Raw genomic sequence first — 27,167 nt, 5'->3', positions numbered from 1 at the left:
AAGTGCTTTTTAGATGAATTTTTAAAATAAATATTTACTGACCTGCATGTTTTCTATAATTTATTATAGTAGTGAAGACAAAATTCATTTTGCAAACTGAAACTTTGCTGTTATTGAGTAACATGGCATTTATTCACATTTCAGACCTTACTTTACATTTTTCTAATTTTTTTTAAGTGGAGTTGCAAATCCTTCTTACTCACCACTTTGCAGCAAAGGGGCCAAAACCACCACATCAAACCGATCCCCAGGAGTAGCAGTAACACCAAAATAACAATGATGGCTGCGATCCCATTAGACTAAAGTAGGCAAAAAGCAAAAACAAAGCAGTCAGCACAGCTTATGGTCAAATTCCAAATGTATATATATTTTAAGGAAACACCAGAAAATAATGCAGAAAGTATAATGTCAAACTAGATTTTAACTGTTATTTTAATTTCTTGAAATTCTACAAATTTATCTTCTATTTAATATATATTATGTTTTATGTTATGTTGTTGTGACAGGCAATAATAAACACAAACTTTCTCAAAATGCTGCAGACTCTTTACAAATATATCTGAACAGAACGTAGGAAAAAATCACTAATCAGGATTAGACTGGTCCCTATCTTTCATGTAAGAATTATTTTGGTTCAAAGCATAATTATCCATAGGCAGAATTTAGGCAGAATCCTCCAGACTTTTTGATGGTGAAACAAAATCAATTGCATGTAGTTAAATAATAAGATGAATATTTAAAAAATTATCAAGTAGATGACAAACCAACAATGGTTCTTGTTAGGAAATGGTATATACACATCAATGCAAGAATGTAATCTCCTGCATTCATATATCAGATGTTCTCTCACTGCAGCTGAAATATGACCTACACAGAAACCACAGTGGTGTTCTTTCCCTTCCTAACTACTGAGCTCCTCCAGCCTTAAGGCACCTACTCTGGGATCTGTTCTTAAACCCTTTCATATAAAACCAACGTACTCATTTTACAGGATTCATATTAAGTCACTTCATGGAAGTCTTCCTTGGACCCTTTGACTATAAATGCCCCTTTGATTAAACAACTCACATTTCTCTATACTTTAATCTTTAGTGCTTATTACAATGCAATGCAATGAATTAATTATGAATTTTGTGATTATTTGTTTAATTTATATTTTCTACCATGATTTATTGTAAGCTCTAGGAAGTCAGGGGCTACATCTAGCCCACTTAGCACTGTATACTCCATGTCTGGCATTTAAAAACTACTTACTGAGGCCAGGCAGGATGGCTCACGCCTGTAATCCCAGCACTTTGGGAGGCTAAGGAAGGCAAATCATGAGGTCAGGACTTCGAGAACAGCCTGGCCAACATGGTGAAACCCCATCTCTACTAAAAATATAAAAATTAGCTGGGCGTGGTGGCGGGCACCTGTAATCCCAGCTACTAAGGAGACTGAGGCAGGAGAATCGCTTGAACCTGAGAGGTGGAGGTTGCCATGAGCCGAGACTGCACCACTGCACTCCAGCCTGAGAGACAGAGTGAAAGAAAGAAAAGAAAAGAAAACAAAAGAAAACAAAACAAAATAAAACAAAACAAAACAACTCACTGAGAGAATGAACTCTAAAGAAAAAAGACAGCAAAAGACATGGATACGAAGAAGAATGTTTACTGAACTTTTACTATAGAGATAGTTTCCAAGGGAATAAGAGATATCTCCCAAATGCCTAATCTCTAGGATCCTCAATAATAATGTTTTGTGTGTGTGTGTGTGTGTGTGTGTTTTAAGAGAAAAAATTCAGGGAAGAAAAGAAAAAGAGCAAAAGAGAAAGATTAATACTAATACTTTATAGAAATTTTCAGGCAAATACCTAAGTAGCCTGTTCTTAGAAAGAACATTCCAAAGTGCATCTTTCTTTACAAAATTCTAAATATTCATGAATAAGTCATGCTACCATCCACAGGCATAAACACATTAAGCTCTAAAATCTAGGCAAACAAGAATATAACGGAAAAAGGATGTCACAGAAACGCATGGAAAACTGTGGTACCCTATGGGAGAAATATTGTCAAATGTATAAATCTTGATCTCACCTTCAAAAATATGGTCTTATGTAAGACAGCCTCTAACTTGACTGTCCATGTACAGAAGGAATACATTTCTCACCAGGCCTTTCCCACATGAGGATCCAGTCACAGCACTCATAGAAATGGCACACCATTTGGCTGTGCTATGCAACTTTCAAAAGGGCTCTATGAACATTTGGTTTCCCCTTTTCTTAGAATTCACACCCGTGTTCAGAAATAAGGACATGCAACTAGAGGCCATGAAACTGCTAAAAATTTAGTGGTTAGTTTGTTTCTTCTATGCATGTGCCAAGAACAGGAAAATCAGAAAATAGCACTGACAGAACATAAAGTAGATGGGCTAGCCCTGATAGATCCTTAAAATTTTTGATTTTTCCCTTAAAAAAATGCCTTCATTAGTAGCATTGACAAAATATTATGCACCTCCAGATACAAATATACATTTATTATTACAATATTATCATATCAACTGATTCCAAAGATTTGTCTTTAAAAAATTTAAAATGGCCGGGCGCGGTGGCTCACTCCTGTAATCCCAGAGCTTTGGAAGGCTGAGGTGGGCGGATCACAAGGTCAGGAGATCGAGACCATCTTGGCTAACACGATGAAACCCCGTATCTACTAAAAATACAAAAAATTAGCCAGGCATGCTGGTAGGTGCCTGTAGTTCCAGCTAGCAAGCTAAGAACATTTCTACCTTGTTCAAGAAAAGTGACATTTGAGTAGTAAATATTTATTAGAACTTTTTGAGTTCTAAAGAGAGGCATGCCTATGTAAAACTGAGAAGCTTCCAAGTTCGCTCATGATACAGATCTATGTGTAGTCAAATCTAGTTTCATACTTTTCTTCATCTGACTCTTAAGTCCATAGTTTGCAACACAGTATCTGATTACAAGACTGAATTCTGTGTGTTCCACCTTTCCCCAATATGTTTATAAAGTTTTGTGCAAAATGAAACTGTTTTTCTTTCATGACTAACATCTTTCTTGCTCTGATAGTGGCTCTGGCTATCAAAACAAACACAATGGGAAAGCCGGAATTTGTACCCAGTTAACTGAGCTGATGTCTGGGACGGGTGTATTTAGGGCCCGTGTCATCTGCATCTAATTTCCTTTTCTTCACTAAAAGCCAGTTATAGAATAAAAAACTTTATTCTGCCAAATATAACTAAAATTCTAGCGAAGAGAATCATAGAGGTATTAAAAACAAATCAGAGTGACTCCTGCCCTTGCAACTTAACTATGGGAAAGAGGAATCACTGGAAAGTTTCAAAAGAGCATTAGTTGTTATTGCTGCAATCTATCTAGAAAACAGTGAATTCCCAGCAGCCACATTACAATGAAACAGACACAGAACAGGGAAAATGGGCCTTCACAATTTTGTTTCATGAATTTAGAGTTAGGGAAAGAAAATAGAGTCATGAAACAGATGATTACTTCATTTACTGGATTCTTTTTGGAATATTTGGTATCAGGAATTAGGAAACTATGGCACAAGGGTCAAATCCAGCCAATCTATTTGGTAAGACCCCAGCAAGCTAATAACTTTTTTTTTTTTTACAATATTAAATAAAGCTGAAAAAAATCAAAAGAAGAATATGTTACAAGAAATTCCAATGTCAGTGTACATAGTTTCATTGAACACAGCCGTTTACATAATGTCTATAGCTGCTTTTGCACTACAATGGTAGAGTTAAGTAGTTGTGACAGAGACCATATGGCCCCCAAAGCCTTAAGTATGTGTTTACTATCTGGCCTTCTACAGGAAAAATTTGCCAACCTTTGTCCTATATAAATCAATGTAGAATCTGGTTTAAAAAGGCAGACTGTGGAAGTGTACAGTGAGGGGGTAGGGGAGACAGATGTGGGTTCAATTCTCAATTCTAGCATTTATCAGACTGCAAAACTGGGCAAGTAACAACCTTTCAGAGCCTCCAGGCTTCAAGTATCCCTTTTGCAAGGACAGTAAGGACTGAAATCACCTGATGTTACACTCATCAAGCCATGTACCTCTTTGAGGGTTGGGTCCACATAAGAAGAAGTACCTTCTAATGTATTTGGATAAATGTGCACTGAATATTGGAGGTATCTTCCTGTTTTCTCATCTGTAAAATTAACATAATCTGAACAGCCTCCTCTTGGATTGTGAGTGTTAAATGAAGCCATAAAGGATTTAGCACATATACAGCAGTGCTGAGCACAGCATCTGGCACTTAATACCTGCTCAGCAAACAGGTTCTTGGTATCGTTATTGCAAAAGAGTCAGAAGATCAGTGATTTCAAGAGAAAAAAAAGGACATCTTTCCATTATTATTATCATCTTTTTTTTTTTTTTTTTTGAGACGGAGTCTCGCTCTGTCGCACAGGCTGGAGTGCAGTGGCGCGATCTAGGCTGACTGCAAGCTCCGCCTCCCGGGTTCACGCCATTCTCCTGCCTCAGCTTCTGGAGTAGCCGGGACTACAGGCGCCCGCCACCCCACCCGGCTAGTTTTTTCTTTTTTGGTTTTTTTTTTTAGTAGAGACGGGGTTTCACCACGTTAGCCAGGACGGTCTTGATCTCCTGACCTCGTGATCCTCCCGTCTCGGCCTCCCAAAGTGCTGGGATTACAGGCTTGAGCCACCGCGCCCGGCCTCCATTGTGTTTTTAAAAGCAGAGATCCATTTTAAAGATCTTTTTGTCCGGAGCTGCACGCCCCGGCCATAGCGAATAATAATTGAGGATTAAACGCCTGAGCTATATTCATTTCCACTCCACACCTTCTCCCTATCTTTGCCTTTTTTCCCCTGAACTAATACCTCATTAAAGATGGCGCTCTTCCTGCTTCTTCTTCACTCACTTTTCCCGCACCCGGGAAAATTGTTACTTAATAGCGCAAGCGCAACATGACATCTGACCCGAGAAACCGAAACTAACCTGGCCATGCCCTCGGCAATGAGATCATTTCCGCCTTAGCCCAACCCCTTCCCTTCCAAGTGTATATAAGGCAGTGCATTACCGCCATTAAACGAGACTTGATCAGAGCACTGTCTTGTCTCCATTTCTCGTGTCTCTTGTTCCCCAAATTCCCACCCCCTCCTCCAGGGCCTGCTCTGACTATCCCGCGGGCCGGGATACGTGGCACCTGAACAGGGACCTGGAAACGAGGGACTCCGTGAGGAAGAGGACGCCAAAGGAGGGTCGACCGCTAACGAAGACAAAAGGAGTCAAACTCTTCCGATCACCGCGGGAACCTGCCGCGTCGGAATCGAAGGTAAGTGACGCGTCCGAAATGGGACAAGAATTAAGCCAACATCAAATATATGTAGGACAATTAAAAGAGGCTTTAAAGATACGAGGAGTAAAGGTTAAAGGTAATGATTTGTTTAAATTTTTTGATTTTGTAAAAGACACTTGCCCTTGGTTCCCACAGGAAGGAACTATTGATATTAAAAGATGGCGTAGAGTAGGGGATTGTTTGCAGGACTATTATAATACTTTTGGGCCAGAAAAAATTCCTGTAACCGCCTTCTCTTATTGGAACCTCATTAGAGATTTAATAGATAAGAAGGAGGCCGATCCGCAAGTCATGGCTGCGGTCGCTCAGACAGAGCATATGTTAAAGGTTAGCTCCCGCTCTAACCTCACAAAGCCTCCGCAAGATACGGAGGAAGATCTCATTTCCCTCGAAAGTGATCATGAGGAAATTAAGTCTCCTTCTGTAATAGATAAAGAAATACCACACGAAAACAAACCAAAAAAATACCCAATTTTACAGATGCTTCAAAAGGAGGAGGAAATTAATAAGCCTAATCAATTGGATATAAATTGGGATGATTTAGAAGAAGAGGCGGCTAAATATCACAACCCTGATTTGCCTCCCTTTACTTCATACCCACCCCCATATAATAAGACACATAATGAGGCTTCTGCGCCCATTGTTATGGCAGCAATAGATCCCAAAGAAGAATTAAAGCAAAAAAATTGCTCAACTAGAAGAACAGATTAAACTTGAAGAGTTACATCAATCATTGATAATTAGGCTCCAAAAGCTAAAAACAGGAAATGAAAAAATACCTAACTCAGACGCTATGGAGGGTTCCTTGCGCCCACTTCAGCAGCCTGGACAACATGTTCCAAGAGGGGGGTTAGTTGCTAGCCGACATAGAGAAGACTCCTCCCCCAAAGACGTTTTTCCGGTCACGGAAACCATAGATGAACAGGGACAGGCTTGGAGGCATCATACTGGATTTGATTTTACTATTATAAAAGAGTTAAAGACTGCTGCCTCTCAGTATGGGGCTACTGCTCCATACACTCTTGCTATAGTGGAATCTGTAGCTGAGAATTGGCTCACTCCTACAGACTGGAATACCTTAGTCAGGGCAGTTCTTTCTGGGGGAGACCACTTAATTTGGAAGTCAGAGTTCTTTGAAAATTGTAGAGATACAGCTAAAAGAAATCAACAGGCAGGAAACGGTTGGGATTTTGATATGTTAACAGGTTCAGGTAATTATGCAGACACTCAGGCCCAAATGCAATATGACCCTGGACTGTTCTCACAAATCCAGGCTGCTGCTACAAAGGCCTGGAGAAAACTTCCCGTTAAAGGAGATCCAGGGGCCTCGCTCACAGCGGTTAAACAAGGACCCGATGAGCCATTTTCAGACTTTGTGCATAGACTTATGACCACGGCAGGTAGAATCTTTGGAAATGCAGAAACGGGTGTAGATTATGTTAAACAGTTAGCTTATGAAAATGCTAACCCCGCCTGCCAAGCGGCAATCAGACCTTATCGAAAGAAAACATATTTAACAGGATACATTCGCCTTTGTTCAGATATTGGGCCCTCATATCAACAAGGCCTAGCAATGGCCGCCGCTTTTAGCGGCCAAACAGTAAGAGATTTCCTCATTAACAAAGGTAAAGATAAAGGGGGATGTTTTAGATGCGGTAAAAGGGGACACTTTGCAAAAGATTGCTGTGAAAACCAAAATAGGAGTCCAGAAGCAAAAATCCCAGGCCTTTGCCCAAGGTGTAAAAGAGGAAGGCACTGGGCAAACGAATGTAAATCTAAAACTGACATAAGGAAATCCTTTACCCCACAGGCAGGGAAACGGGATGAGGGGCCAGCCTCAGGCCCCGAAACAAGCATATGGGGCAGTCAGCTTTGTTCCAGCCAGCAACAGCAATCCATTTCAAAACTTAGTAGAGCAACCCCAGGAAGTGCAGGATTGGACCTCAGTTCCACCTCCCACATAATACTAACACCTGAAATGGGACCGCAAACCTTAAATACCGGAATATATGGACCCTTACCACCTAACACTTTTGGGCTACTTTTAGGAAGAAGTAGTGTCACCATGAGAGGCTTACAAGTCCTCCCTGGAGTTATTGATAATGATTATGAAGGAGAAATTAAAATTATGGCCAGAGCTATTGATAGCATTATTACTGTCCCTCAAGGAGTTAGAATAGCTCAGTTACTCCTGCTACCTTTGGTTAAAACAGATAATAATATCCAATACTCTAATAGAAATATAAAAGGTTTCGGATCATCAGATATATATTGGGTGCAACCAATTACAAATCAAAAACCCTCTCTAACCTTATGGTTAGACGGGAAGGCATTCACTGGACTAATAGACACAGGGGCTGATGTAACTATCATTAAACAGGAAGATTGGCCCTCTCATTGGCCTACTACAGAAACTTTAACTCACTTGAGAGGAATTGGACAAAGCAGTAATCCTAAACAAAGTTCTAAATACCTAACATGGACAGATAAAGAAAACAATTCAGGCCTCATTAAGCCATTTGTCATCCCTTACCTACCTGTTAACCTTTGGGGGCGAGATCTACTCTCTCAAATGAAAATTATAATGTGTAGTCCAAATGATATAGTTACTGCACAAATGTTAACTCAAGGATACACCCCTGGTAAAGGTCTTGGAAAAGGAGAGAACGGTATCCCACAGCCTATACTGGTTTCAGGACAACTTGATAAAAAGGGGTTTGGAAATTTTTAGCTCAGGCCACTGACATACCTGCACCCCAAAGGTGCGCTGACCCCATTACTTGGAAGTCAGATGAGCCCGTTTGGGTTGATCAGTGGCCTTTACTCAATGATAAACTAAGTGCTGCCCAACAGTTAGTGCAGGAACAACTAGCAGCAGGACATATTGAGGAAAGTAATTCCCCTTGGAATACACCTATTTTTGTTATTAAAAAGAAGTCTGGTAAATGGAGACTCTTACAAGATTTAAGAGCAGTAAATATCACTATGATCCTTATGGGTGCCTTACAACCAGGATTGCCTTCACCGGTTGCGATTCCTCAAAAATATTTTAAAATCGTTATTGACCTTAAAGATTGCTTTTTTACAATTCCCCTTCACCCTGCTGACCAGAAAAGATTTGCCTTTAGTCTTCCATCTACAAATTTTAAACAACCAATGAAGCGCTATCAATGGAAAGTCTTACCTCAGGGTATGGCCAATAGTCCTACCTTGTGTCAAAAATATGTAGCTGCCGCTATAGAGCCAGTCAGAAAAACATGGGCACAAATGTATATTATACATTATATGGATGATATTTTAATAGCAGGAGAAATTGGCGAACAAGTCTTACAGTGCTTCGCCCAACTCAAACAAGAGTTAACAGCAGCCGGACTACAGATAGCCCCAGAAAAGGTACAATTACAAGATCCATACACTTATCTTGGTTTCCAGATTAATGGACCCAAAATCATTAATCAAAAGGCCATTATACGTCGTGATCATTTAAAAACTTTAAATGATTTCCAAAAATTACTGGGAGACATAAATTGGCTTCGACCGTACTTAAAGCTCACCACAGGAGAGTTAAAACCTCTTTTCGATATATTAAAAGGAGACTCTAATCCAAAATCCCCCAGGTCCATTACTAAAGAAGCATTAATAACACTCCAACAGGTAGAACATGCCATTGCAACACAATTTGTTACCGGTATTGATTATTCTCAGCCATTAATATTCCTTATTTTTAACACAACAATAACCCCTACTGGCCTATTTTGGCAGAACAATCCCATTATGTGGGTACACCTGCCCTCCTCCCCTAAAAAGGTTTTGTTGCCTTATTATGATGCCATAGCTGATCTAATTATCTTGGGAAGAGAAAACAGTAGAAAATACTTTGGAATAGAACCCTCTACCATTATACAGCCCTACACTCAATCACGCATCCATTGGCTGTTACAAAATACGGAAGCCTGGCCAATTGCTTGCGCTTCTTATACTGGCGCGATTGACAACCATTACCCACCTAACAAACTTATTCAATTTTGTAAACTTCATGCGTTTGTATTTCCCCATATTACCAGTAAAGAACCTCTCAATGACGCATTACTAATTTTCACTGATGGATCTTCCACAGGACTTGCCGCTTACACTTACAATAATGTAGTCGTTAAATTCCAGACCACTTATACATCAGCTCAGCTGGTCGAATTGCAAGCTATAATTGCAGCACTATCAGCTTTTCCTTGTCAGCCACTTAACATTTATACAGACAGCGCCTACCTGGCTCATTCAATACCCCTCTTAGAGACCGTGTCTCAAATTAAACATATTTCAGACACAGCTAACCTATTTTTACAATGTCAACAACTTATCCGAAAAAGGACTACTCCCTTTTTTCTTGGGCATATTAGAGCACATTCAGGATTACCGGGACCTCTAACACAAGGTAACGCAACAGCTGACACGGCAACAAAAACCATAGCCACGGTCACTACAGACAATTTGCAACAAGCGCAAAAAGCACATGCCTTACATCATTTAAACGCCCAAACCTTAAGACTTATGTTTAAACTTACCAGAGAACAAGCTCGACAAATAAACAATGCGCCAACTGCATAACATATTTACCTGTTCCCCATCTAGGAGTTAACCCCCGAGGACTCATCCCCAACGAAATTTGGCAAATGGACGTTACTCACCACTTAGAATTCGGTCAACTAAAATATATCCATGTATGCATAGACACCTATAGTGGATTCATCAGTGCAACTCTCCAAACAGGAGAGGCCACCAAACATGTCATAGCTCATTTATTACACTGCTTTTCTATTTTAGGAATACCCAAACAAATCAAAACAGATAATGGACCTGGTTATATATCCAAAACCTTCTTACAATTTTGTAATACCCTACAAATTAAACATACCACAGGCATTCCCTATAATCCCCAAGGACAAGGTATAGTAGAAAGAGCTCATCTGTCATTAAAAACTATTATCACAAAATTAAAAGGGGGGAGCTGGTACCCCGTGAAGGGTACCCCCAAGAACATACTCAATCATGCCCTGTTTATCCTTAATTTTTTAAATTTGGACAGTCATGGAAAATCGGCTGCCGACCGTTTCTGGCATCCTGAATCTCAAAAAAAGTTTGCAATGGTAAAATGGAAAGATCCACTCGATAGTTCATGGCATGGCCCCGATCCAGTTTTAATTTGGGGAAGAGGCTCAGTATGCATCTTCTCACAAAAAAATGATGCAGCCAGATGGCTGCCTGAAAGATTGGTAAGACAAATAAATCATAACCATTGTCAGTCCAGGGAAGATAAATCTCCCTGAGAAGTTCTTTCCTTCTTGTTTTTCAGAAAATGAAGCCAAACATGAAATTACTTTGGAGAATAATCGCTCTATATAACATAGTGACAGTCTATGCAGGTTTTGGTGACCCTCGTAAGGCAAGAGAATTATTACGAAAACAATACGGCCAGCCTTGTGACTGCAGAGGGGGACAAATATCTGAACCTCCGTCAGATAGAATCACCCAGGTGACCTGCACGGGCAAGACAGCTTACCTAATGCCAAACCAGTTATGGAAATGTAAGTCTACCCCAAGAGATACCTCACCTAGCGGACCGCTCCTAGAATGCCCTTGTAGCTCTTTCCAATCTTCTGTACATAGTTCCTGTTATACCTCCTATCAACAATGCAAATCAGGCAATAGAACATATTATACGGCCACGTTACTAAAAACACAAACTGGAGGCATCGATGACGTACAAGTATTAGGATCCACTAATAAACTTGTACAATCTCCTTGTAATGGCCAAAAAGGAAAGCCTGTTTGTTGGAGCACTACCGCCCCCATTCACATTTCTGATGGAGGAGGCCCATTAGATATTACAAGAATTAAAACCGTCCAGAAAAAATTAGAAGAAATTCATAAAGCTTCTTATCCTGAACTCTAATATCACCCTTTAGCCCTGCCTGAGCTTAGAGGTAATTTTAGGCTCGATGCCCAAACCTTTGATATCCTCAATGCTACTTACAATTTACTTCAAATGTCCAATACAAGCCTGGCCCACGATTGTTGGCTTTGTCTTAAAATGGGCCCCCCTATTCCTCTAGCCATACCTAACCTTTCATTGCCCTATGTCAATTACTCAAATGAATCCTTAGTAAATAATTCCTGTCCTATTACCCCCCCCCTTAGTTCAACCGATGACGTTTTCTAATTCCTCTTGCCTCTTTTCACCATCATATAATAACACTAAAGAAATTGATTTAGGCTATGTTGTGTTTGGCAACTGTACCTCCATAATCAATGCCACCAACCCTTTGTGTGCTATAAATGGCTCGGTTTTCGTTTGTGGAAACAACATGGCATATACGTATCTACCTACAAATTGGACAGGGCTTTGTGTTCTGGCCACTCTTCTCCCTGACATTGATATCATCCCTGGAGATGAACCTATCCCCATCCCCGCTATTGAACATTTTATTTATAGACCGAAACGAGCCATACAATTTATTCCCTTGTTGGCTGGACTAGGAATCACCATTGCTTTTACTACAGGAGCCACAGGCCTAGGAGTCTCACTAACCCAATATACTAAATTATCCAATCAATTAATCTCAGATGTACAGACCTTATCCAGTACTATACAAGATTTACAAGACCAAGTAGACTCGTTAGCTGAAGTAGTTCTCCAGAATAGAAGAGGTCTAGATTTGTTAACGGCAGAACAGGGAGGGATATGTTTGGCCTTACAGGAAAAGTGCTGTTTTTACGCCAACAAATCCGGAATCGTCAGAGATAAGATAAAAACTTTGCAAGAAGAACTAGAAAAGCGCAGAAAAGGCTTGGCCGCCAATCCACTATGGACTGGACTCGATGGACTTCTCCCCTATCTCCTGCCATTTCTTGGTCCTTTACTCACTCTTTTACTCTTCCTCACTCTTGGGCCTATAATCCTTAATAAGCTTATGGCATTTGTCAGACAACAAATTGAGGCCTTCCAGGCCAAACCTATACAGGTCCATTATCATCGCCTTGAGATGACTGAAAATGGTGAGTCTTATTTACCTTAATAAGACCACCTCCCCTGTGTGCTGAACTGGACAGTCAATGACGGGTAAGAGGACACTATCTCCATCGGAGCCTAAGACAAGAGGGCCGCCCTTGCTGCTGCCTTATCCCATGACGGGCCTAGAAGGTGGGGGTGAATTGACCCAACCTAAGACAGGCGCAGTTCCCGAGGGGTTTTCTTGTCATAAAAATATAAAAAGGGGGACCTGTCCGGAGCTGCACGCCCCGGCCATAGCGAATAATAATTGAGGATTAAACGCCTGAGCTATATTCATTTCCACCCCACACCTTCTCCCTATCTTTGCCTTTTTTCCCCTGTACTAATACCTCATTAACGATGGCGCTCTTCCTGCTTCTTCTTCACTCACTTTTCCCGCGCCCGGGAAAATTGTTACTTAATAGCGCAAGCGCAACATGACATCCGACCGGAGAAACCGAAACTAACCTGGCCACGCCCTCGGCAATGAGATCATTTCCGCCTTAGCCCAACCCCTTCCCTTCCAAGTGTATATAAGGCAGTGCATTACCGCCATTAAACGAGACTTGATCAGAGCACTGTCTTGTCTCCATTTCTCATGTCTCTTGTTCCCCAAATTCCCACCCCCTCCTCCAGGGCCTGCTCTGACTATCCCGCGGGCCGGGATACTTTTGAGGAGAGATGAAGATAAAGGATTGTCTAAATACAAACCCCCCTCAGACTCTAATCTTAAATCTCTTACATCTAAAACTTAGTTTCCCCATTTTAAACTACATATATGGTTACTTTCAATCATTCATTTACAGAATAATTTTGGAGCACTTGCTCTGTCTAAGGACCAGTGGTGGGAGACGGGCAATGAGCACAGCACAAGCCCTGCCATCAACATCTCAAGGCTGGTAAGAAAGGCCCAGAAGCAAACAGGAACTCATAGCTCAGTTCCTAAGGGCCTTAACAGGACTGAGCCCTGGATGTTCCTGAAGCAGACAGAAGAGCTTCTTTATTTGTGGGATTTTAACAAGGACTAATCAATGACTAGAATAATAGTGTTTTACTTTGTTTGGCTTTCAAATGCCTGAGCAAGTAAAAAGCATTATCCTCACAATGAGCAATATCACTAACGGCATTTCACCTGTTCGTGATATGCAAATACGACCGAAAGACTAAATATCATTTAAATCCAAGGTCCAGGTATTTATCATAATATTACCCACTATACTCTTCTATTTTCAATAGATATTCCATGCACAAATCAGCAGGTGCATCTCATCAGCGCAAGTCTCATTTTTCATATCTATGAAATGGTAATATTACTCCCACAGGCAACAGGTATTTGAGGTTAAATACAAAGCAATGGTTAAATCTAAGGAGAAAAAATAATTATCCTATAATTACTGTCAACATGAAAAAGTGAACTACAGTATTTATTATCCTGTAATAACTAGAGGAATAATAAAAGTCACAGGGAAGAGAAGGCTTCAAGTCATCAGCCTTGGCGGACACAGGGAGATCACCGGTGACCCCTCGGACTTTTTCTCAGCCCTGGCTCACCTTGGCCTCTCCCAGGCACCTACTGGTGCCCTCTCTTCACCTTGGAATTCTAACTTCCTTTGTCTTCTTCATTTGGTGTCTGGTCTTCCCAAGTCTTGAGCAGTTCTTTCTCTTATTTCTTCACTTACTCTATTCACCAAGACAGCCTTACCTATTTATTCAGTTTGATTAAACTTTAAACTTCAATCAAATCAGGTTTCTTCTGACTGTGGGTCTTGGATCTCCCTTTTCTTTAAGAATCTACTTTTAAAAATTTGTGACCGGGTGCAGTGGCTCACGCCTGTGATCCCAGCACTTTGGGAGGCCGAGGCAGGCAAATCACGAGCTCAGGAGACTGAGACCATCCTGGCCAACATGGTTAAACCCCGTCTCTACTAAAAATACAAAAATTAACTGGGCGTGGTGGCACACACCTGTAATTCCAGCTATTCGGGAGGCTGAGGCAGGAGAATTGCTTGAACTCAGGAGGTGGAGATTGCAGGGAGCCGAGCTCACGCCACTGCACTCCAGCCTAGCAACAGAGCAAGACTCAGTTTCAATAAATAAATAAATAAATAAAAACTTCTAATCACAAAATATTTCTCTACCTTTTGAAAGGCATTTATTTTTTTTTTTTTTTTTTTTTTTTTTTTTGAGACGGAGTCTCGCTCTGTCGCCCAGGCTGTAGTGCAGTGGCTGGATCTCAGCTCGCTGCAAACTCCGCCTCCCGAGTTTACGCCATTCTCCTGCCTCAGCCTCCCAAGTAGCTGGGACTACAGGCGCCCGCCACCTCGCCCGGCTAGTTTTTTGTATTTTTTAGTACAGACGGGGTTTCACCGTATTAGCCAGGATGGTCTCGATCTCCTGACCTCGTGATCCGCCCGTCTCGGCCTCCCAAAGTGAAAGGTATTTAAATCTCCTTTAACTCTGAGCAGTTTTACAGACCCTGGAAGACTATCTTTCTCAAGGCCCTGGGAGCTATTCCTTTGAGATCATCAAGGGAGATACTGCCCCTATCACACGGTCTCTGTAGAAGGGGAGAAACCTAATATCAGTGGCACCTTGCTCCAAGTTTTAACACTACCTCCTATTAGGAAGGTAGGAGAAAGTTTACTTTTCCTTTAGGTAAGGTCAATTAGCAGATACTGGTGGCCTATAATTCCCACCATCCCAGCTTTGAAAATTCTCCAGATTTTTGTTTGATCACAGTTAAATTCAATCACTCTTCCCTCTTGCAACAGTCTTGAATAAGGTCTTCCTTGCCTGTTTAATTTTGTCCAGTGCATTTTTTTTCTTTGACTCTATGTATGCCTCCCCACTTCAAAATGACATTAACTCTAAATTCTCCCATTTTCCCTTCCCTTCCTACAACCTCAGCAAAAGTAAAACTTAAATTTTTACTTCCAGCACTGATCACTCACTGAGATGTGAAACTATAGCTACAAGTACCCGCTTGACACTGCTAGCCTCACTTACAGAACATGTCTACAGTGAAAATTCTTCCCATCTCCAGATTCACCTCTCGCTTTGGATGTTTCCAATGGCAGCATCATTCTTCCAGCCCATGAGATTCAATATTTTGGAATCAAACATTCCCCCATAACCACTAGTAAGTCACTTTATAATATGTCTTTCTTCATTAATACAATTTACATGGCTATTTCTAGGACTATTTCTACCACCATCAGTCAATTTAGAAACTAAAGTTTTATGCCTATATTCTAGCATTTGCTTCCTAAAAGCTTTTTCTGTGCCTTGTTTTTCTTTTCCTGTCCTTTCTCTTACATGTCACTACTGATTTAATCTTCCTAAAATAGTATGTTTCACCATCACATGTGTGTCCAAAGCCCTTTAAAACCATATTATTATTTATTGGAGTCAGACCTTGTGATTTCTCAAGCCAATAAAACCTGAAAAAAAAGCTTCTCACATAGGCTTGCCAGCTAATAATTCTGCCAAATAACAGCATACAAGGAAAAAGAGAAAAGAAGAGAAGAAGCAGGAGGAGGGAGAGGAATGTGAGGAAGGAAGAAGAAAGGACTGAAGGAATAGGGAGAAGGAAGGTGGGAGAAAAGAAAGAAGGAAGTATGGAATAAGGGAGGGAGGGAGGGATGGGGGGAAGGAAGGAAAGGATAAAGGAAGGAAGGAAAGGAGGGAGAGGTCGGTCCTGACAAATTAAGTATATTTCCTCAATCAAAGGATATTTTAAAATTAAAATGGGACAAAGAACAATTTCAAAATAAAAGAATTATTTCAAGTTAAATAAATCTAATAATATGAAAAATATAATCCATTTTCTTTCCTTTTTTCGTTTCAGCACCGTAGAATTTGGGAATCACAGCCTGTCGGATGAAACTCTAAATTCAATTCAGTTTTTTAGGTTGTTGATAATCTGGTCTAAATTTTCTATTTCCAATCATTTCTTCCGCTTATTTCTACTCCAGTCAAATGCATCTCCTGTCAATTTCATCAACACATTCCCACCCCATTTGCTCTTTCTCTATAATATGCTCCCTGTCCTCTTTCTTTGCTGACATCCTAGTCTCCCTTCAAGGCCCTGTCTGAATTAGTTCCCCCACAACCATAAAACCTTTCTCTGGTACTCTTTCCCTTCTTGCTCTAAGCTCCTGGAAGCCATTATTTCCCAGTAAATATTATGTGGAATTTTGTTGCCTAATTTATTCCATCCATTTATCAACAACTAACAGCTCCAAAGTTTGTACATACAATCCAGACCTCTCTCAGAACTCCAGACTTGCATATCCAGGGGCCTGACATTTCCACTGCGATGTCCAATAGACATCTCTCGTTCAGCCCCACCACAACTGAACTCCTCGTTGTTCAGAAACTGCTGTGCCTGATGACAATTCATCCTTCTGTTTGGCAAAACCACGGTCGCTTTTGCATAAACCTAATAGCTGCTCAGGCAAAAACACTTGGAACTATTCTTAATTTCTTTCTTTCTCTCACATCCTACATCTAATCTGTCTAGGGATCCCATGGACTTCCCCTGTAAAATATATTCTAATTCAACCCTTTCTCACCATCTCCACTTTGATCACCCCAGTAGAGCCATCCTCCCGTGGGTGGGGAAGGATTCTTGCATTGCTGAAATAGCCACAGAATTGGGCTTGATGTTTCCACGTTTGCTGCCATTCGCAAAGTCTGTTTTCATAAGGCAGCCAGAGTGATCCTTTCAAAACAGTGAATCAAATCATGTCACCTTCCAAGGTCTTCCTGTTTCACTCAGAAGAAAAGCTCAGGTCCTGACAATGACTACATACCCTACAAGATCTGCCCTGCTCCTGCCACTCTCTCCTCCTTATCCGGAGGCTCCCACTCTCCCTGACTACTTTCACTCCAGCACACTGGCTGGTTGCTCTTCTTGAAACTTGCCAGAGACTTGTCACCTCAGGCTTTGCTCTAGCTGCTCCCTCTGTGTGCAGGACTCTTCCCTTAGATGGTCTGCAGAGCTCACTCCTTTACCTTCAAGTCTTTGCTCAAAGCCTTCCTTCTTAGTGAGAATCACTTTGACCCCTTCTTGACTTTTACAGCTTGCTCCTTTCCCCTCACTTCAACACTGACACACCAATGATCCTTTTTTCTGAAATCTCCCCACTCTTAAACCATCTTGAGTCATATTACCCTCACTCAGGAACAAGACCTAGAAAGTGTTCCTTAAAGCACACAACCTATACATCCCAGACGAGTCATTTAGCTTCAGCATCCTTGCATGTGAAAATCATGCATTGTTATAGGATAGGAACAAAGACCTGTTTTCCTGCTTGCATGGAAGAAAGGAAGAAAAAGACGGTTTGGAGGTGTAGAATAGGAAGACGGATGAGGAAGGAATGCCATTTCAGTGAGCTAAACACTGAGAAACTACAAACCACAAATATTTGTAATTTCAACCACATCCTGAGGGACCAGAAAACCAGCAAACTGCAACATCCACAAAACCTACAAAATGCAACAGGCGCTAGAAATGGGAGAAAAAAAAACCCTCCTCAAAAAGCACAAACACAAAAACAAAAAACCTAGCTATTTTCAGAATAGAAGTAGGTGTTGGCAAAGACTTATCCAAGGAGTTAAAAAGTGACCCAAGGGTCCATAAGATATTCCTTTTACCTGAAGCATTGTCTTACAATGAGAAATACAACTACCTCTATACAGATAACATTGAATTGTTTTTGTTTTGTTTTGTTTTGTTTTCTGTTGAAAGGGTGTCTCCTGAATTAGTAGATCAAAATACAAAACCATGAAACCATGAGATGTGAGAAAATGTTTAGATTTAGGATTTTGGTCTTTTGGAGGGCAGGAATTTTTCTTTTTTTGCTTTGATTTATATACATTTTACAAAATATACTCAGAAATAATAACCACATGGTTAGTCCTGTTTAAGGCTTCCTGTTTCTATGTTCAATAATATAATATTAAAACTTTCTATAAATCCACAAAATTAAATAAGGAAGAAAATGTGTACTGAATGGAGTTTATATTTCAAAATACTGCATTTAGGCAATGCAAATCAGTAGTCTCAAAATATACATTTCATGTGGTTACAAACTAAGATAGTATCAAGCTGTCAAAATCAACCTTCTTATTCAGAAAGCACCAATATTTTAAATGAACAAAATAATAAAGTCACATATTAAGATACAATAATTTGATTTCAAACCATGATAAACGTCTTAGATACTGGAATCTAACCTGGAATCTACAGAAAACAATTTCTATATTTAATGTTTTAAGAAAGAAAGTGCTTCATTCTCAGATTATTCTCTTACCTTATCTTGATTTTAAATATGGCTTTTGAATTCTATAAATATCAAAATCAAATGCATACTACCTTAAAGTTCCTATGAAAGGGAGCTCAACATAAAAAAAAGCAATGTCACCCAAAACAAATTCTATACAAAATTTTTCCTTATACTGGTCTCCAATGTTATTGTTTGCATCTCCTTTACTGTAGTCTGCAACAGCACCAAAGATCCATAGATTATTTCTGGATGGAATTAATTTTAAAAGATAATCTTTATGCAAACTTTTACTTACACATTCTGTGGCTGTGACAATTAATGAGCCTGAGATGACAGATTTTCCTCCATTAAAGCTCACTGAAACATCAAGAGTTCTGAAAAAGAAATGAAGAAACAATAATTTTATATACAATTAAAACCAGAGGAGTAGGAGATTTTTATTTCCTTACATAATTCAAAACCAGCCAGAAAACATACTTAAAGAATAAGGGTCTTGAACTCCTGACCTCAGGTGATCCACCCACCTCGTCCTTCCAGAGTCCTGGGATTACAGGCATGAGCCACCACGCCTGGCATGGCCAACATGGTGAAACCCTGTCTCTAGTGAAAATACAAAAATTAGCCGGGTGTGGTGGCAGGCGCCTGTAATCTCAGCTACTCAGGAGCCTGAGGCAGAAGAATTGCTGGAACTTGGGAGGCAGAGGTTGCAGTAAACCGAGATCATGCCATTGCATTCCAGCCTGGGCCAACAACAGTGAGACTCGGTTTCCAGAAAAAAAAAAAAAAAAGAGTAAGAGTCACAGCTTTTGGTAAATTATGCCAGCTTTTTTCTTCCTTAGTTCTAGTCTGTACTTATTAGTAAGGCAAACTTATTAAGTGGTTTAATTGTTTCTTTACAAAGTAGTAACAGAAATACAGACATTAAGAAATTTCTCAATCCAGAAAAATGCCGAGGTTGTTTCAGATTCACAAAAACCTACAAAGAAAGAAAAGCTTTAGATCCCATTTAGCCTATTTTCCTGTCTCTAGGTATTACTACTAAGAATATGAAACTGGAAGCAATAAACCAGTCAAAAATAAAATATAAAGAAAGTGAATATGAAAGACAGCAACAAAGAAAAGAAAGAAGAGAGAAGGATTTATTTGCAGGTATTTGTTGTAGATGGTCCCAAGATATTAAACTATCCCAATGAAGGTACAAAGAAGAGATAATAATTTTTGTTCCTAGCTAATAAATATTATAGTTAAAATATAGTTCTTATTTTGAAAATATGATTTCAAATTCTAAAACAAGTAATAATCATTAAAATTTCATTAATTTAGATTGATTATTTGGGATTAGCCTAGAGTTAGTAACTTTTTATTAAAACAATAACTAAAACAAGATATCAAAGGAGAAAAACATGACAAGAGGCTTTGTACGGAAAGAGCTCTTTTCCAAAATAGTTTACAAAGGATATTATCATATGATTGGTTTGCAAACAAATCAAAGCCATCCATCCATAGGCCAAGCATGGTGGCTCACGCCCATAGTCCCAGCACTTTGGAAGGCTGAGGTGGGAGGATTGCATGAACCCAGGAGTTTGTTGTAAAAAAACAAAACAAGGCAGTCATTTCTTCAGAATGAGCAATTAGGTTTAAGTTTTCTTTCTTAATACGCCACTTGGCCTTCTGTGTTGGAATAGTTCAAAAGTACAGTTAATTAGATGTAAACATCCAGAATTCTCATTCTTTTCTGGATTTAGCTAAACCATTTTTTTTTTTTTTTTTTTTTTGAGATAGAGTCTCGCTCTGTCGCCCAGGCTGGAGTGCAGTGGCGTGATTTCGGCTCACCGCAACCTCTGCCTCCCGGGTTCAAGTGATTCTCGTGCCTCAGCCTCCCGAGTAGCTGGGATTACAGGCACGTGCCACCACTCCTGGCTGATTTTTGTATTTTTAGTAGAGACGGGTTTTCACCGTGTTAGCCAGGATGGTCTCGATCTCCTGACCTCATGATCCACCCGCCTCGGCCTCTCAAGGTGCTGGGATGACCCTATCTCAAAAAAAAAAAATGGTTTAGCTAAATCCAGAAAATAATGAGAATTCTGGATGTTTACATCTAATTAACTGTACTTTTGAACTATTCCAACACAGAAGGCCAAGTGGCGTATTAAGAAAGAAAACTTAAACCTAATTGCTCATTCTGAAGAAATGACTGCCTTGTTTTGTTTTTTTAATAACTAAGCATAATCAAATAAAATATTGTCTTCCCTAGTTCTTAATTCCTCTACTTTAAAGCATGTGGCCGGAATCATCTGACATGTTGGCATGGTTTTATTTTTTTGGAAAGATAATTTTGATTCATAATAATATGTGATTCTTGCAGGTAATCTTACTGACTCAACTTTAAGGGATCAGTAGACATTGACTGAAGTTGTTTATAATGGGACAGTTAAAATTCACCAGAAACAAACAAGTTCTCTAATGAAGGAAACATTCAAACTTTTAATGCTTAACAAATGAAATGAGAACAGAAGATATAATTTTAAAACAAAGTTTACTCTTTCCTATAGTAGAAATGCATGCTGATATGATCTTGTAACTGACCAAAATAACTGCATTCTCTGAAAATCTCAGTCTAGTATAATGTGGCTGGTGTAAAAAATAAATAAATAAATAAATAAATAAATGAAACTGAGTTAAGTCTCCACAGATATAGAAATCCACTTGATGATATATGATGTATGGAACTGAAACAAGAATATCTTCCTCTTTTTGAGAGTAGTAGTAGCAGCGTGATCAAAATGTAACCATAAACACCACTCACAATTACAGGCAATTGTTGATTTCTTACTAAGAACCAGGCACATTAATTCATCTTCTCATTTAATTCTCACAGCAACCTACTGAGGTCAGCACTAGCATCATCTCCATTTTGTAAATGAAGAAACAAGCTTAAAAAGGTAACTTGCCCAAATATTGGACTTCACTGACTCTGTACTCAAAATGCTTTCACTTCTACAACATACTACTTTAATCCTCCACATGTATTTTAGGGTCTTATATTTACATTTCTCTCATTAAAATGAATTTCAGTTGAATCTTCCAGCCTTTTACTACATTCACATATTTCTCATGGTTAACTAGAATGGCATTTACTATATGCTAAAGCAATATATTTATTTGTGACTATATATATTTATGAATATGTGTGTATAGATATATGTATGTTTTCTGTGAAAATTTTTCAGAAGCGTTGCAAATATGAAAAACACAGTTACATCAGCTTTTAAACTTTGCTGCTTCTTTTAGAAAAACATTTTTGAAATTATTGGGATGGTATTGGCACCATCATTAAGCTAGTGCCTTTGCCCAAAGCTATGCTACTCCTTTTCTGGCACAGGTTGAGAAAACCAGCCCCTGTAATCCAAACCAAATTCTGTGAGCTTTCTTTGCCTCAAGACTCAATGATACATATTTAATGTTTTCTGTCATATTTTATGTCATTTATGTTACCATCTATGGATTGTTATTCCTACTATTACATAACTTCTACTTCTGGTTAGTATGTTTCTGACAGTGGAAACCATACTGTCAGTTACAGAGGCTTTCTTATGGGCCAAGTATTAAAACAACATTGTGTTTACTTAGGTGCAAACATATATGGGAGGCAAGAGAGCAGTTCGTTTTTATGTGCCCCAAGGATCTAATAATATTGAAAAAAGGGATTTCGGCAAATCTGGAGTCCTGAGTTTGAACCCTCATCACTCCATTTTTAATCTTCCATTTCTCAATGTGTAAAATGGGGAGAACTGTACCTATTTCAAAGTTGTTTTGAGGAAAAGAGCTTGGTAAAATAATATACATAAAATATACAACACAACACCTGGGACACAACAAGCACTCCATAAATTACTGTTAACACCTGGATATTTGTCTAATGGATTATTTAGAATATCAAGGTACTTTTTAATAAACCTTTTAGATTCGAGCTAAGAAGCAATGTATACAGAAGGAATAAAATCATTATGTGATACCTTTTGTTTAATTTAATAAATTTCTATTCTGCTTACTGCCATATAAAAATATTGTAAGCTAAATTATTTTTAAAATGTCTACCATATAATGTCGGGAAATTTCATGTAAAATTTTTTTTCAACGCTATATTCTTCCTGTTATAAAACATGACCTTGATTAAATCCAACATTATAGCTATGTTGAGCTCTGTGCTTAAACCTCAGGCCTAAAATCACACTCCAAATTGGTTTAGGAATATTTGCCAGTAAAATCACTCAATCAGTCACTTATTTTATTACTAGCTAATTGAACAAGTACTTATTAATTGATTGTAGTAGCGATGATAATTGGGCTGTATTGGTAAAAGGGCTGCTGTAACAAATAATACAAATTACAATGTAAATAAAAGGAAGCCCCATAAACAATTAGAAAAGAATGTGATATTAATAAAATAGGTCTAAGTACAGGGGTTCTAGAGGGTCATGTGGGAGATACAACAGACTTGGCCTTGGCATGAGAGCATTAGCGAAGTTTTCCTGCAGGAAGTCAATGACAGGATGAAGCTTAAAGAATGATCAGAAGTTAGGAAAAGAGATTAGAAAGGAGTCCATGCAGATGGAGCACTCCGACAGGGTGGAAGGCAAGAAAGGGACAGGGACAGAACAGTCAAAGAAGTAAAAGGGATTCAGTACTCCAGTAAAAAAGAGGGTGAGCGTAAGAATGAAATAGCTCCAGGTTGAAAAGGGGAGCAGAGGAAAGATCATTGAGTCCCTGGATGCCATCTTTAGACATCTGGAATTCGTCTTAAGAGTTTTAAGTTTGGTAGAAATATAGTTAGAATTGTGTTTTACAAATGTCATTCTTGTTACAGTGTAAGGCAGGTGTCTGAAGAATAAATTTCAAAACCAGAAAGACCAGTTAAGAAAGTCTCAGTGTACTTGAAATAAGTACCAAAGTAGAATTGAACTAAAATAGTGGCAATGAGGCTAGTGTGAAAACAAAAACTGAGACATATTAGGAGTCAGAATAAAAAGGACATGGACATTTATTGGATGTAGGAGGTGAGGAAGAAGAAAAAAGGATGACCTCAAAGTTTCTGTCTTACACAAGTAGGTGGGCAGTCTTGCATAGGGAACACAGAAGGAGCAAGTTTGAACAGAAGGATGTGAGTTTAATTTGGGACCTCCAAGTTTAAGGTGCCTACAGAAAATCCAAGTGACTTTGTAGACATTTGGATAGTAGACATTTGGACAGCAGACTTAAAGCTAATAAAAAGACCTTGCCAGGAAATTTGGAGCTCATCAGGAAGAAAAAGGGAGACATAGAAAGGGTGAGTTTATAAGTCAAGTATCCTCAACCACAATAAAAACTGAGGGGACACTGGGCACTGTGACTCACACCTGTAATCCCAACACTTTGGGAGGCCAAGGTGGGTGGCTGGCTTGAGCCCAGGAGTTTGAGACCAGCCTGGGAAACATGGTGAAACCCTGTCCATACAAAAAGTACAGAAAATTAAAATGGCATGGTGGTACATGCCTGTGGCCCCATCTACTCGGGAGGCTGAGGTAGGAGGATCACCTGAGCCAGAGAGGCCCAAAGTGCAGTAAGTCAGATCATGCCACTGCACTCCAGCCTGGGTGACAGTGAGGCTCCATCTCAAAAAAGAAAAAAAAAAAAAAAAAAAAAAAAACACTGACAGTTAAGAGACTGTAAAAAGAAAAGTAGTCTAAAGAGATATATGAGGAGAAAGAGGAGAAACAGCTAGGGTGAGAATATGAAGTCACAAAAGACAAGGGAAAACCTTCTGAGACAAGAGTGGTACCTGGTGCAGATAATACAGGGAGGTAAGGGAAGATAATGCTGGGAAATGGCAACTCTTTCAACTTAATTTTCTATAAATTGTTTCTACATTGTTTAATATTTCTTACAAATATCTTAATCCATGCTTTGCTCCATCAGTAAAATATGTTTTTTCAAAGTAGGATAGAAGAAAGCTTAACAACTTAACGTAACAAAAAGATTGACTGAAGTACACTTTCATGTCAACTGACAATTAATTGTAATAAAATTAAATTCAAATGTACTAAAGTCATTTCACATGAGAAATTATTAAACAGTACTATGATATATAATTAAGTAAATAAAACTCATTGAGTCCTAATAGTCACATACTTGTATTTAACGTCTAAAGACGCATGACTGTTCCAAAACAGGAGAATGGCTCAGTGCCATATGTCAAAGCTACTCTGATCTGAGAAATGTTATACTCCATGAATTATGATTGACATTTCAATCCACAGTAACCTATTTGCAAAGTATTCATTTGCTTCTGACTTTATGCATAGCCAATAAAAGATTGTCATTTTATGATCCATTAAAAAGGATGAAAAAATTAAATAAAATTGTGAAAGACATTTGCTGGAAGTAATAAATGATTTACCTCCAATTTGCACATACTGAAAATTAAACTGGCAACTACTCAAAAAGTTATTACAATTATGGTGACTTAAGATATTTTGAAATCAAGTGCTACTATTTAATGCTCTGCAGTGCTTTTTAAACGATAGTTTTATGTATGATAAAGATTTTAAGTTGGAAGATAAGATTCCATATTCATCAATAGTTTAAAGGCACCCCTTCTAGTAATGAGTTTATATGTAAATTAATGTTTTGACTAAGGATACTTTTTTTTAAGTGGCTAAAAGATTTTTGAATTAAACGACTTATTTTAGTATATCTCAATATGTGTATATAGGTAAAACAAAAATTGCAGTTAGCAAGATTTCTAGATTTCAGAAGGAAAAAGAGCTATATTCAGAGATTTACTGGACATCACAGGAAAGCTGTATTATAATTGTGTGGAGTATTGCACTAAATATAAGCACTTACTATTTGTTGTGTGTTTTTTTAATAATATTCTTAAAAGACACTTAAAAAACCATCCAGTCAATTTAGTGCCTAAATCAATCAAATTTAGCGCATTTTATCCAAAAATTTCAAGTGCCTTAGTGATATGGTTTGGCTGTGTGTCCTGACCCAAATCTCATCCTTGAATTGTAATTCCCATGTGGAGGAACCTGATAGGAGGTGATTGGGTTATGAGGGTGGTTCCCCCTATCCCGTTCTCATGATGGTGAGCAAGTCTCACCACATCTGATGGTTTTAAAGTGGCAGTTTTTCCTGTGCTTGCACTTCTCTCTCCTGCCACCATTTGAAAAAGGTCCTTGCTTCCCCTTAGCCTTCTGCCATAACTAAGTTTCCTGAGGCTTCCCTAGTCATGTAAAACTGTGAGTCAATTAAACTTCTTTCCTTTATACATTACTGAGTCTCAGCAGTTCTTTATAGCAGTGGAAGAATGGACTAATACATTTAGTAATAATGAAAAGCTTTGATAATATAAAATTTAGAAGCAGATATGTAAGAAGATTTAAGTACCTATTTCAGGAATATCCTCTACATCCTCATATAGGTGTCCATCTTTAAATACTTTTCATGATCCAAACATCTACCAAATAATTCTAAATTTTAGAAAGTTCTTCCTTATTTTGATCTGAAATTTGCTTCCCCTTAACTCCCACCCTTTTTCCTCCTGTACCGATAAAGAGTAAGTCAAATCTGTCTGTTATGTGACAGATCTTCCAATGTCTTGAGAGTTAATGCATCACATCTGAATAGTATTTTTTTCAATATTTTAAATTGTATCCATTTAACATTTCCATATGTGGTGACATCTTATTAGCCACCCCTCCATGTGTTCATGTGTTAAAAGACATTTCCAGAACTGTATATAATACTTAGGATGAAGAGGCAATGCAATTAGGTGAACTTATCACATTGATAGATATAATCTGAAAACTGCACCATGTGAAGGAAAAGAGAAATGTTCCACCAAGGAAGTGTGGGGTAGAGAAACAGAGAAAGCCTTTTGCTTTAACCCATATCATCATGATTCTAGTGTTTATATTCAAATAAAGACATAACTAATGTCTTACTATCCATGATTTTTCAAAAAAATAAAATCTCATTCCTTACAAGAAGCAAAAGGAATAATGTGTGGTTGTATCACCTGCTACTAACATAAGAGAATTAGGGATTGTATAGACACACACACACTTACAGATGTAAGTATGCTTTTGGAAAGAACAGAAACTACAGTAAAGGTAGAATTTATCTAACCAAGAAAGAGAAAGAGAATTAATCAATTTTATTCCAGGAAAAATAGATTGGGCTTAACACAGAAAAAGAAAGTTGAAGAAAATAAAAAGATTCTATTACGAAGCCAGGCTCTAACCTCAACTCTGCTACACTGTTCATCTCAATGATCCATCAGTTTTCCTTAAAATTTTCCACATACAGTGATGTCCCACCACTTCTTACTCAAAACACTCTGTCAAGTGTCTTCCCACACTGCCTTTTAAGAGAACTAATACTATCAGTTTCATTTGATTTAGATATTTATTTCATATTTGCCAGAAGATTCTGGCCAATGTTTT

General features: G+C 38.7%; 1 protein-coding gene across 2 annotated transcripts in view; it reads right to left on the bottom strand.

Annotated features, from left to right (window-relative positions):
- ANTXR2 (ANTXR cell adhesion molecule 2) overlaps nucleotides 1-27,167 on the bottom strand; it is a 160,974-nt gene that overhangs the window by 87,907 nt on the left and 45,900 nt on the right. For both annotated transcript variants that reach the window (XM_015138456.3, XM_015138457.3), the window contains exons 11-12: nucleotides 18,974-19,052; nucleotides 204-299 (exon numbers count right to left, since the gene is read on the bottom strand). In XM_015138456.3, the coding sequence (XP_014993942.3) occupies nucleotides 204-299; nucleotides 18,974-19,052 (175 nt within the window). The remainder of the gene's footprint in view (nucleotides 1-203; nucleotides 300-18,973; nucleotides 19,053-27,167) is intronic.

This window comes from Macaca mulatta, chromosome 5 (assembly GCF_049350105.2).
Source record: "Macaca mulatta isolate MMU2019108-1 chromosome 5, T2T-MMU8v2.0, whole genome shotgun sequence".
NCBI classification, from domain to species: Eukaryota; Metazoa; Chordata; class Mammalia; order Primates; family Cercopithecidae; genus Macaca; species Macaca mulatta.
This window is presented reverse-complemented; position numbering and strand designations above follow the sequence as displayed.